General features: G+C 45.7%; 1 protein-coding gene across 1 annotated transcript in view; it reads right to left on the reverse strand.

Moving 5' to 3' along the window:
• Positions 1–13,382, reverse strand: part of skila (SKI-like proto-oncogene a) — a 36,736-nt gene that overhangs the window by 5,408 nt on the left and 17,946 nt on the right. Inside the window, exons 3-7 of the mRNA XM_051399278.1 lie at positions 7,886–7,981; positions 7,055–7,143; positions 5,338–5,480; positions 2,236–2,603; positions 1,278–1,508 (exon numbers count right to left, since the gene is read on the reverse strand). Coding sequence (XP_051255238.1) covers positions 1,278–1,508; positions 2,236–2,603; positions 5,338–5,480; positions 7,055–7,143; positions 7,886–7,981 — 927 coding nt within the window. The remainder of the gene's footprint in view (positions 1–1,277; positions 1,509–2,235; positions 2,604–5,337; positions 5,481–7,054; positions 7,144–7,885; positions 7,982–13,382) is intronic.

Below are 13,382 nucleotides of genomic sequence, written 5' to 3' on the forward strand. Positions count from 1 at the left end.
AAAGTTTTGAGCTTCATATTTCAGCCAGGATGTCGGGGCTCTGGCATCGTTCAGACGCCACCTCTCGCCAAAAAAAAGTCAACACCTTATCTCTTTCTCTTCGTTTTCATGTTTTCTTAACACCGGGAATCTGTCGCCACATTTCTAATAACACGTAATGTAGACGTTTCTTAAGGCAAAGACAATAAGACATAAGACAGATATTGTCTAGAACGCGCCAAATAATAGCAAGCTGCTTTGATTTGATTACACGATCTGTAGTGCTGACAGTGAGGATCACATTAGTCTCAGTGGTAGACATTAAATAAAAAAACACACATCATCATTTACCAGCCACCTGGCCCTGAGCTCAGCTTATTTTTCCACCGAACCCAAAATTAACCCGCTTTTGGCACACGGCGGGTGTTAATTTTGGACCCTGGTCTAATGTCACGACCAATGTGCTGTCAGTCAAACCAGAAAGGATGTACAGTATAAATACCCCTGTGAGAAACTGATTCACCGCTGTGTTTTCACTCTGAAAACTCTGTAAAACTGGTAAATTACTTCACACAGCGTCTAGTTTCAGGCCGGCATTAATCTCATACCCACACATACACTTGCACAGCCCTGCTCCTAAACTGGCAGACATCCTGAGTTTGATACCAAGGGGAGCGGGGCAGGAGGGGGATACTGCAGCCCTGAGCTCGAGCCAACATAACACAACTTATCTCAAGATTAAGTCTAGTGGAAACCCAAACAAAGTGTGTGCGTGTACGTCAACAGCAGAGTGACTCATAGGATTCACATACACACTAAGTGATTTAGTTGGGAAACTCTCAATCACAGAAAGACTATGACCACATCTAGAAAACACTCTCCACTACCCTTAGAGGAAATGTGGGCGACTTGTGATCTCAGAGTGCGTCGCCACTATCTGATGGAAACATGTAAAAGAGGGAGCTCAAAATATGTTTACATTTAAAAATCGACAACCCCCTGGTCGAAGCACACTGGAATCAACTGACGGCTGACCCGCAATTTACCAATCTCACCAATGTATTATTCTTGGTAATAAATGGTAGACAAAGAAAATGTAACGTTTAATATGAATTGAGCTGCACTTCCTCAGTTTGAGTTTGATTCACTGGAGCGTAGCCCTGCAATGTCTTTGAGATAAAAATGGCATATGTTAAGCGATGCGAGCCAATACACACACTGTATACGTCACAGTGATTCACTCTGACCGTTCCTGATGCCAAAGTCAGCGGTGTACATGCGTGTGTTCCCCTCCTTACCTGTGCAGTGTAGTGGGCCTCTTGCTGGCGTTGTGCCCCCGGCTCGCAGGCACAGGCCTGCTGTCGGAGCTGCTCCAGACGGGTCTCCAGCTCCAGTTGTTCCTGGCGGGCCTGGCTGAGCTGCCGCGCCTGCTCACTGTGCACCGCCTCCAGCTCGCAGCGTAGCTCGCGCTGCTCAGCGCTCAGCTCCCGTAGCCTCGCCGCCTCGCCCCCACGCAACGCCTCCAGCTCCTGAAGACACAGAGACTAAGTCAAGGGAAATAACAATAATAATGTGATACTTCACTGACCCCTGCATAGAAAAATGCTTTACATTCAGTCCCTCCACAGGGAGGTCAGATGTTTGATGCCACAAGGGACTCAAATGTAAGCTTCTACTGCTTATGCCGCCCTGCTGCACTAATTCAGAAAGAAATCAAAAACTGTGTGTTGACCTTTAACACATTCAGTGGGATTATGGATGTAGTCAAGGGCAAAGAAAAAAGAGACAAAAGTAGACAACGAGCAATAAAAGTTTTGTGTATATAGATTTAACTTATTTTTTGTTAAAAGCACAATTTGCTTATATTTTATTCTGTCAGACATTTCATAACCAATATTTTTTAACGGTGAATCACTCAGTTTAGAATACAAATGAAGTTCTCTCCAGATTCCTTTGGAGGGTTTGTGAACATCACTCAAATGTAGGTCAACTCTATTTCCATATGTCCACACTGAAATTAAACCAGTGTTTTAATAAAATAAAATGATGTTTTATATTATTGATTTACATTAAACCGCAGAACCAACCAGAAAAAAGGTTTTTGGATCTTTTTAGGCGGTACCAGGGAGAGACGGAGGGGTCGGTGGAAGGTGAACATCACCTCCACATCTACGTCAAGGACACTTTTAATATGCGAGCACAGTTATGGTGTAGTCAGGGGCTCATTTATCTTGGTCTTTCTATCCGCCAACTCACCATTTCCAGCTGCAGCTGCTTGTGCAGGGTGGAGTTGAGCTTCTCCTGCTGCCTGCTGTACATCTGCATGATCTCCACAACAATCCTGTCCTTGTCGTCCTCCAGCCCCCCCACCACAACTGCAGCGCTGCCCGTGTCCTTAGCCGCTACTTCCGTTATCGGCGACAGCAACGACGCAGGAGGAGGAGGAGGTGGTGGAGGAGGAGCGGTGTGGGCGGGGTTGTGGGTGGCTTTCTTGCAGCTCAGGCTGCTTGTCTCCATGGAAACTGCCTGCGTTTGGCATTCCCGCTCGGTGGCCGAGGCAGCAGGGCCACGTTGGGATTTGGCCTCCTCGGCGCCAACAGAGATGGGAGGCGACGCATGAAGATCTGAGGAGGGAAGAGGAGGAGGATGAAGGAAGGAGTTTTTTTTTGTTGTTTTTTTTTTTTTTTTTAAAGGAGAGGAGGTGGTTGAAAGACAGGAAGTGAAAGCTGCGCTGGTGTACACTTCCGCCCACGCTTAGTAACAGCCTCGCACAACATCATAGAAGCTCACACCTCTTTCTCAGCGCATGCACGCGCAAGTACGGCATGGCAACAGCCGAGGAAGCAAACACTCACACGCAAATTCAGTGTGTGTGTGTGTGTGCGCCCTCAGACACAGAGAAAGAATAGAAAGGAATAAAAGGCCTCGTGTGGGAGCTGCATTGCTCTGCGTGGGCTCCTCCTCTGTTCAAACTCTGGCCTGCTCCCTTCACTGTGGCCTTTAAAAAAAAAGGTGTACACGATGGGAAAAAGGATCAAACATGCGGTGTCGCACTCTCACAAGCGAGGGCACATGTACGCAGCTGCAGAGGGGCATGTGTAGGTTAGTGAAGACGGTGTGTTTGAGAAATAAGCTCACAGATAGACGGAGGAGAAGAAATAGTGGAAGAGAGTGACAGAGAGAGAGCGTGTTTACCAGCCTAATGTGCTAATGTGCTCATATGTGTGACAGGAAGCAGCATGCTCTGTACACAGCCTATCTGGCACTGGAAAGGAGGACACTCATTTACTGACTCAAGCTCGCTTGCACATGTGCGTACACACACATACATGCTCTGCACAGCACACACACACTCTAGTAGAAGCACATAAATAACAGGAGTGGGTCATTTGGTGTGGTGGTTAGAAAGGAAATAAGCAGGGGAGAGAGAGAGAGAGAGAGAGAGAGAGAGAGAGAGAGAGAGAGAGAGAGAGAGAGAGAGAGAGAGAGAGAGAGAGAGAGAGAGAAAGGCACACACAGACTGGGAGAGAATTCAATGAAAAGAAAAAAAAGGAAAGAGGTGGAGGAGGAAGAGGAGGAAGAGGAGGAGGAGGGGAAAAAGTGACAGCAGACTGTGAGGGAGGCGGAGATGAAGGGACGCAGAGAAGAAAGAGACGAGGATGGATGAATGGATGGATGAAAGAGGAAATGCGGGAGCAGACGGAGGACGGACTCAGAGAGGATGTGGAGATAGTTGCCAGGAAAAAGAAGAGGGAGGATGGAGGGAGGGAGGAGAGACAGATTGGTTGGAGGAGAAAAAGGGGAGCAGAATGCCTGGGAGATATGAGAGAGAGAGAGAAAGAGACAGGCTGGCAGTCAGACATGGCGTAATAATGGCAGACGGAAAACATTCCTCTGATTCACCCCCTCTCTCTTTCTCTCTCTCTCTCTCTCTCTCCATACATATATATACACAACATCTTATTAATGCAATGCAGCCTTAATATACACACTTTAAAGTGCACATAAAAGCACACCCCTGGAGTCTTTATGTGAAGGTCAGTGCATGATTTTGTGCATCGCTGCAGGCTGCACAATAAGTGTGTGTGTGTGTGTGTGTGTGTGTGTGTGTGTGTGTGTGTGTGTGTGTGTGTGTGTGTGTGTGTGTGTGTGTGTGTGTGCAGGAATTGTAGTTTACTGTAGCTTGTATGTTTACAGTAACCATGTGTCATCTCTCCGAGTGTGCTACAAGATCTGCACGTCTCTTCTACTCGTGTTGTGTAAATCGCTAATGCTCACTGTATGTGTGTCATGTATTTATAGTAGACATGTGTCAGCTGTGTTTGTGTGTCTTAATGCACATACAGCAAAACGCAAGAGCACATTATATAATAATTCATGTTAACAGAACAAATGTATCGTCCGTGTTGTCTGCAGTTGGTTGTTTGTGGAAAACATTCAACTGGAAAATGGCTCCATTACCAAATTAAGACCAGAGTACATTCATATTTGACAACTAAATCTCAACTCAAGGACCACTTACTAGATAGATAAATACTTTATTTATCCCGAGGGAAATTCAAATATTAGCCTTTTCCCAGAGCTTTTAAGCAGAAAAGGTCTTTTTTTCAAGCTCCTCCAAAAATTAACTTTCTACTTACGGGTGGCCACAGGAGGAGTTGTATGGACTAATACATTAATGAATGCTCATATCTAGTTACAACAACAGTGTTTTATAAATCATTTATCAGATGTTTATATGCTGCTTATAAATGCTGAATAAGGCCTGCTTTAAAGTAAAACAGGAACTGTATGACTATAATTTAATAATTAAATCGGTTTTGAACATGCATTATAGAAAAGACTATCAACCATTTTCTTTATCCGGGAGTAAAGAGAAGTTCATTTCCGAACATGAAATTTCACTTTAACCTGCTGTCTCTGGAGCATGTAGCTAATATGAGCTAGTTCTAAAGCTTATCATTGAATGGATACACTGGAAACTGAACTTTCACCAGTTTCAGCTCTCAATTTCCAGTATATCTCGTCTACATGGCCTCGCTCCACAGTGCAGTACCTCTCAAACCTCTTCTGGCTCAGACCTTCTGGTTGTCCCAAGAGTGAAATCTAAAGTTAGTGAAGTGGCTCTTAGTTTTTATGGTCGTAGCTCTTGGAATATGTCTCCAGATTGCATCAGATGTGCTCCAACATTAACACTGTTCAAAGGCAGACAGAAAACATTCCTTTTCCCTTGGATTGTAATGTGCTCTAAAAATAAAGTTTTGCTTGAAAAAATATATTATAATGAACGTTTAATTTCTGGATCGGTGTGGTTAAGTGGAATATGTTTGTAATTTAGCATGACCGTCATCTACTGACCCATTGGTGGCTCGTCGTGGCCCAGCACTCTGCGGCTGTAGTGGTGTTTGAGCAGCGCTCCGAACATCTCGGGACTCATCTCCGCCTCCCTCCGCAGAGACACGTTGGGAGCCACCATCTTATCGTATGTGTACAGGTAGTAACTGCGAGAGAAACAGAGATAAAGAAAAGAAAGAGATTTAAACACCGAACAGACTTCATATGTAGATAAATCTAACTAATGTTAACCCTAGAACCAAATGCTGAACATATAACAGCATTTAAAAGTCATTTTAAGTCAATTTAATTAAATTCCAAGCCTCATAATTAAGTACGTAATGAATCAACCATCTGCTTCGGCAGCAGTGTCACCTTTCACATACTTCTCTCTTTGCAGTAAAGATCGTAAAATGTTACGAGATATGGACTTTGTAGTGCTGATATACATAAAGCAACATATACTCCTGCAATAACCAAATGGCCCTTTTACCTCTACAACAGTAAAACACAGCTGAATCAGAGCAATACAACGACAGTCATTTGGTGGCTATTTTAGCCTATCCCATCTAAAGACGGGAGCTGGAAACACAGTGTGGAATATGGATATTTCTTATCATGTGTTTACAGGATCTCAGCCTAAATAGACCTACGGCTTATCACAAATGTCCAGGTAGTGCGTACAACTGAGTGAGAGATAGTGCCCGGAGATGCACTGAAGTCACTGAGCCAACACTATCTGCCTATTCTTGGCTACATAGCGGGGAGGGAGGGAGGAGAGAGAGAGAGAGAAAAAGAGAAGGAGACAGAGAGAGAGAGATGGAGGAGAGGAGAAGAGAGGCTTTGAACCCCTCCCCCGCCAGCAGTCCCCTCCAGACAGAGCTGAAGCTGTGAACTAGGTTAAGCATGACAGCTCAGTGGGGCTCTGCCTGAAAAACTACAGCACTACAAACCGAGCCTCGCTTCCTGTCCTCTGGATGGGAACGAAGCACTGCCTGCGCGCCTGACTGGGAATCTGAAACTCCGTCACATGAAACCCTGAGATGTGATTGAATAATGTAAGCCTGGCTTGTATGTGACAAGTGTACCGCTAATGGATGTCGGTAGTAAACGAAATACGAGGTTTAAGTGGAAGTCTAGCACGACGTTCGGCCGTGGCATTGTTATTAACGCTGCAATGCAAACAGACACGCTCCAAACTGGTCTGTGCAAGTCCTGACTGGTTTGAGAGTGTGGCAGTCATGTGATGCTGCTGGGAGGCGATCAAAACTTTAATCCTGCCAGTTTGTCTGGCCCCGACGTCTGCGTGCCACCACACAGTCAGTCAAGGCTGTCACATGTACACCATGGCGCCATAAACCATCTAATTCCAGTTTATAATCTGGGTCAGATTACTGTGTGAGCCATCAGAGCGCCATATCCAAACAGGACAGATGGAGGAAGGAGAAGAGAACTGAGGGCTTAGGGAAGAAAGGGGAAAGTAAGGAGGGAGAGGAGGAACATGCGATGAAGGTGATAAGGCTGTAAATGCCGAAACATTGTCTGGTTTCAGCCTCTCAAATGTGATGATTTTATATCTTTGTAAACTAAATAACTTTGGGTTGACATCTCTATTTCTCTCTATTTTTTTTTTTATAACCAATCCAAAAACAATCTATAGATAACTCCATAACAAAAATAACTGTTAGTTGAAACCCTAAAGCCTTATTATTGTTTAATTAAAGTGAATAAGGTGTAGTACCTGGGATGGACCAGGGTGGGGTGTCCTGGCTCCTCCTTGATGTCCGAGAAAAGACGGTTGAACACCAGAGCAGGTGGAGATGTTTTCCCCTGTGAAAAACACACACACACACACACACATAAATATCACGGACCGCAGCAACACTTGTCTTTTAAGCTATTGTGTTTCGGCTACAAAGCCACAGAATGGCATCATCCATCCACATTTATTGATCTCTGCATATCCTTTTGCAGCTGAATATTATCACAATGGCAATAAGATACATGCCCCCACACACACATACACACACACACACACACACATACATGAAGAGACGCAGCAGGAGGAGAAGGGAGTGTGCTGTACTGCATATGGCGCTCTCGGAGCCATAATCTAATAAAGCTAATGTATGCATGCATACGTGTAGATGAGGGATCATCCATCAGGAATCAGCCGAGAGAGTGAGTGAGTGTGTGTGTGTGTGTGTGTGTGTGTGTGTGTGCATAAAAAAGATAATCATGATAAAGAGCTTCTTCCCTGTATGTGGATGTAAAGTTGGTGTGTGTGTGTGTGTGTGTGTGTGTGTGTGTGTGTGTGTGTGTGTGTGTGTGTAGGGGGGAGGTGAAGAGCAGAGCCTTTCAGTGGGTGTATGAGTGTGTTTCCTGACAGGTCAGAGAGGAGAAGTGTGCCGCTATGGCTCGGTGAACAGGGGGTGTGTCAGTCAGGGTGGGTGATGACCCTGAGAGCTGACCTGTGTGTAGAGGAGGGGGGAGGTGGGGAAAGAGAGGAGGGGATGTTGGAGGTGATGGAGCGATGGGGTGGATGGATACGGGGAGGGAACCGACGACTGACCTTTCTTGCAGGGTCGACGTCAGCCAGCTTGCTGCTGGGGGAGCAGAGATCTGCAGAGGATTTCCTCACTTGGTTCTCCTCTTCCTCCATCGCCTTCTGAAACACACATGGAGAAAGAGACAGCGGTTAAACAGACGCAAGAGGTTCAAAGACAACACAGTGCAGCGTGGAATACATTCGTTATGATGCTCTGAGCAATTAAAATGATGCACAGGGAGCGTGGGAACGAGAGGAGGAAACAAAAAAATGACAACTGGCACCACGGTCACAGAGGGGAAAGACAGAGACAAATCGTATTTAACCGATAGGAAATGGAGACAAATGACATCCAAGAGATTGTAAATGGAGACGAATGGCATTCAAAGGGAGCCGCGCAAGTGAGCTATGGCCTGAGTCGGCCGCGATACGTTGTCAGAGGAAACGAAGGCAGCAGGAAAATGGATAAGCTAAGAGTAGAGGCTGAATGAGCCCACAGAGGAAAACACATGAATAAAACGAGAAAAAGCCAAGCCGATAGTCAACGTGGACAACACGGCCTGTCATTATGTGCTTCTGTGCGTGTGATTCATTGGTATACATGCAACACGGTTGGAGTCAGCCTTTTGCTCAATGTGAAGACATATTTTCTGGTGGATGTTTATGATTCATTGTGTCAGCTTCGTACCCTGTGAGCCATGTGTATTCAGTAAATACTGTTGGCGCTGCCTCTAGTTGTGTGTCTGGAGTGTGTGTGTGTTTTTGAGCAAATCCAGGACACGCTCAGCGAGAGGCCACAAGCTGATGGAGTTGATGCTTATCTGCGGCAGACAGGCCTGACACTACACACAGGCTGCCTGCAGTTCACACATACATACAAACACACACACACACAAGCGCTTTCTACCCAACTGACAGGTAGAGCGGGCACCAGAGGAACAAGACTTTCCAGCATCGCCGCCCAGGTAGCCCACAGCATCAGTCAGGGAGAGCAGAGACGGCGGGAGGAAGAGAAGAAACAGGGAAAAGAGCAGAGAGGGACAGAGAGGGGAATTTAATGAGGAGGAAAGTGCAAAAAGCAAAGAGCGGAAGGAAGAGCGAAAAGAGAGAGGTCGTGGAAAGCATCAATAATTGACTTACTAGCCTTTTAAAGCCGCCTATAAACGTTTATCCACAGAATGTGCACATAAACACACACACATACACACAATGAATAACAAACAAACAGCCTTTCATCAACTGGACACAAAGATTTTCCTCTTCGCTGTATCGACTACCAGACGCTGTCATTACCGGAGCTCAACAGCCTCAGAACAATACGGCCAAATTACTGTGACAGCTAGGTATTAACCACCTTACATACATATTAGCTGCTAGCCTAGCAGCAGCTTCATACAGCCGCTTAAGGCAGAAGCGTTTCTTAACTTGTTATATATCATAATATACATATTTATTTTAAATGTATTCTCACCCACCATACACTGACCGTTACCAATGCACGCACACACAACGTCAAATCCTTGTAGGAATAGTTCAACACATCTTCACAGCTTCTCTAACATGAGGGTTCACCGGCTATTTTGTGACATTTTAAGAGACTGAACGATTGATTAATTAATCCCAAAAAAATAAGAGAAAACGATCAATCAAAAAATAATAATGTAAGCCGAAGCTCCACTTTTAAGTCTCCTCCTGTAACTCCCTCTAAAATCACACATATCTATTTATATCCAGGTTAAACTAATGAGAGTCTACGTGTTAATGGGTTTAAAGGTTTTAGTAGATGTATTTAAAAACTTCGGACAGAGCCTCCAGTCTTTATGCTATGCTAAGCTAAGCTAAACATGTCTTGGCTCCAGCTCCAAATTTAACACACAGACATGATATATATAAATATATACACAAGAAGAAGAAAAAAACACTACTACTCCTGATTTGTGTGGGTGTGTGAATTCATGTGTACTGTAAGGGATAGTCCCTTATTTACAAGGGTATGGATGAATGGGCAAGTGCATGCAAATGTAAAGGGCTGGAGCCATATGCGCTGCCAGGTGCGTTCGCTATGTGTGTGTGTGTGTGTGTGTGTGTGTGTGTGTGTGTGTGTGTGTGTGTGTGTGTGTGTGTGTGTGTGTGTGTGTGTGTGTGTAGAAGGGGGCTTGTCCGTTTACTAGCGCTTGTGGTTGGTGTTTTTTCCTTTTTTCTCTCCAGAAGGCAGCACTGCAGCACTGAGGAGGAGGGAGGGAGGGAGGTAGTGAAGGGGAGGCAGAGAGAGAGAGAGAGAGAGAGAGAGAGAGAGAGAGAGAGAGAGAGAGAGAGAGAGAGAGAGAGAGAGAGTGGGATGATGGGACAGGGCAGAGATAGAAGGAAGGTTGAATTGACAGAAACAACAATAAGCCCACTGCAGTGGTATGAAGGCGAGCTGGATTTCCTCCAGTGTCAAGGTTGTCTGAATATATGTGTGTGTATGTGTGTGTGTGTGTGTGTGTGTGTGTGTGTGTGTGTGTGTGTGTGTGTGTGTGTGTGTGTGTGTGTGACAAACACAGACAGAGAATGAACACAGGGCCAAACTGACATTAACAGCAGGTCATTCAGAGGTCTTTCATCTGCTTGACCCTCACGACAGCTGATGCTCTGCTGATGAGACAACTGACAGCTCATTAAAAGGTAGGGGGTAGGTGTGTGTGTGTGTGTGTGTGCGCACAAGAAAGACATTCTTGTGTTGCTTGCCTGTGTGTGCATGCACATGTAGAGCATATATACATACGTGTGTGTGTGTTTGTTCCAGTAATGGTTGCCTGTGTCTCTCCCTGTAATTCCCGCTTACCTGACAGTTGACAGCTTAACACCCACCCCCCCCCACCCCACACCCCCCCCCACACACACACACACACCCCTGCTCATTATTCCTGCTGCTCTGCGCTCTCTATTCCTTAATGAATGTAAGCGGCTGCAAACGTCTGCACATTTCAACACAGCTGTTTTCCTCCCCCCCACCTCCCAGTTACCCATCTCTCTCTCTCCCGTCCGTTCCACCTTCTCCCCCCCCACACACCGCTGCTACTCTGTACTAATCTACAATAATGAAGCACCTCTCTTATCTGGGTTGCTTCTGCCACACACACACACACACACACACTTACAGCCCCTAACCCCCCCTGCGTCTCCAGTCCTTTGTCAGGCTGAAGCTCGTCTTATGACAATGTGGATTAGCATTCCACACACTCACTGAGCTGAACTCTGCCCTGTTGTTCCTAATCACCAGCAGTCTGCCTGCCGCTGCAACCACACACACAGTTTATCCCACCAGTATACAGCTACACGAAACACACTGCTCTAGACACACACACACACACACACACACACACACACACACACACACACACACACACACACACACACACACACACACACACACACACACACACACACACACACCACACACACACACACACACACACACAGGGCCTTGTGAACTTTTACAGTGACCCATTTCCAGAGCCTCACTTTAGTCCCCCGACCATTAGCACACGTGACATTTCTACAGCAGACGCATTAATGGAGCATAAAGTGTTTTCCGTGCGTGTGTCTGTGTAGCCTGAGTGCTGCTAAACCCAACAACAACAACCGCCGCTCCACTACACAGACGGCCATGACGTTACATTACCATACACAGTCTGGCAAACGCGGGCGGAGAGCAAATGCACTTCAGCGGCAGCCGTGCGTTTCCACCCTGAGCTCCATCTGTGCTTCCCACTGCAAACAACTAACTAACATCTCATAAAGACCAGGAATACTTGTTGCCTCTGGTCTCTTTTTAGCTGAAGCTTTAGAGCAAAAGGGGGCATTTGAAATGGAGGCTGACTCGTGTCAGCTTCTGTGAGCAGTGATCGGAAAAAAGTGTCGCTTTAAGCCTGTGCACTTTGCAGTTATTATTTTAAGTTAGAGATGAAGCTGATTTCTGAGTGGGGTGAAGGATTTCACCTTTACAAGAATTTGACACTGAAAATTTTACAGATTTCTTTCAGCTCCTTCCAGTCTCTGCTCATACCCACACACAAGAAGATTCATTTGTGTTTTGTTTTTTTTCTCCTGTAATTTCTACGTCTCTTAGCTAAAGGGAGACACACACACACACACACACACACACACACACACACACACACACACACACACACACACACACACACACACACACACACACACACACACACACACAGGCTGACACACTGCCACACAGAGAGCAAACAAGTCCGAGGTCAAGCTCTCCTCCTCCCCTCCGTCTCTCTACTCCAGTCACATGGACTCTCCAGATGACTGCCATCTCTGTGCACGCGCGCATGAGCGCACACCCACACACACACACACACACACACACACACACACACACACACACACACACACACACACACACACACACACACACACACACACACACATACATACACACAGGCTATAAATACACGTGCTGTCTTCATACATGTATAATAAAACGCATACATGGCTCGTCCCCCCATATATGTGCACGCTAAAGTGATGCATTTTTCCGTGGAGCAAATCGGCACTTACGTTTGAAAAATTTAGGAGCAGAAAACATTTCCTAACAAATCGTGAGCCGAACTCATAAATTAAATTTAAATTGTGCTCCTTGAAGGACTACTTGACACTGAGAGCAGCTGGAGGACATTTTGGAGACACAACTAGAGATGAAATGATAAGTTGATAAACTAAAAACTAACTAAAAGTTGCTAGAAAGAAAATTATTTGACAACTATTTGGATAATCTATTCATTGTTTGACTCACTTAACAAACAAAAATGCTAAATATTTGCTTTAACAAGCTTTTATCCTTTAATATCATTGTAACTTAAACGATAAAAATAAGCATTAGTTGCAGCCCGAGATACAAGTTTATCGTCAGGATCAGCGTGCTCCTTTTTTTAGCTCGTAACACAGAGAGAGAGAGAGAGAATATGTTACTGTTAACGCTGTAAAACCCTGCCCAGGATATTACACACACACTCATAAACATACTCACACAAACAGTCTCAACAAGCCTAATGGCAAATCTTAACTAGGGCACAATAAAGAGTGTGCAAGCCTTGTTCTGACCTTTCATCCCAAAGTAGCAGGCCTTGTGTGTGTGTGTGTGTGTGTGTGTGTGTGTGTGTGTGTGTGTGTGTGTGTGTGTGTGTGTGTGTGTGTCTTATTAAAATCTATTTAAAATCCCTTCTGTGCCCTAAAACATAAACACTGTTGGGTCCAATTGTCTTCACATCACATCTGCTGAAACCCGGGCATCAGCAGCCGTGTATGGAAACTGAAACAAACCCCAGGCGAGCGCCACAATCTCGCTCATGGGACAGCCACAGAGGGTGGGGGGGGGTTGGGGGGGGCCCTCACACAAAACATTAACTGTGCCACCCATCCTCCCTCTTCCTCCCCTCTTCTTTCTCCTCCTCCTCCTCCCTCTGAGCCATTCATGAGCCCTGGCATTCGGTGGGGGGGGGGCGCGATTAGAGGG

Source organism: Dicentrarchus labrax, unplaced genomic scaffold (assembly GCF_905237075.1).
Source record: "Dicentrarchus labrax unplaced genomic scaffold, dlabrax2021, whole genome shotgun sequence".
Lineage (NCBI taxonomy): Eukaryota > Metazoa > Chordata > Actinopteri > Moronidae > Dicentrarchus > Dicentrarchus labrax.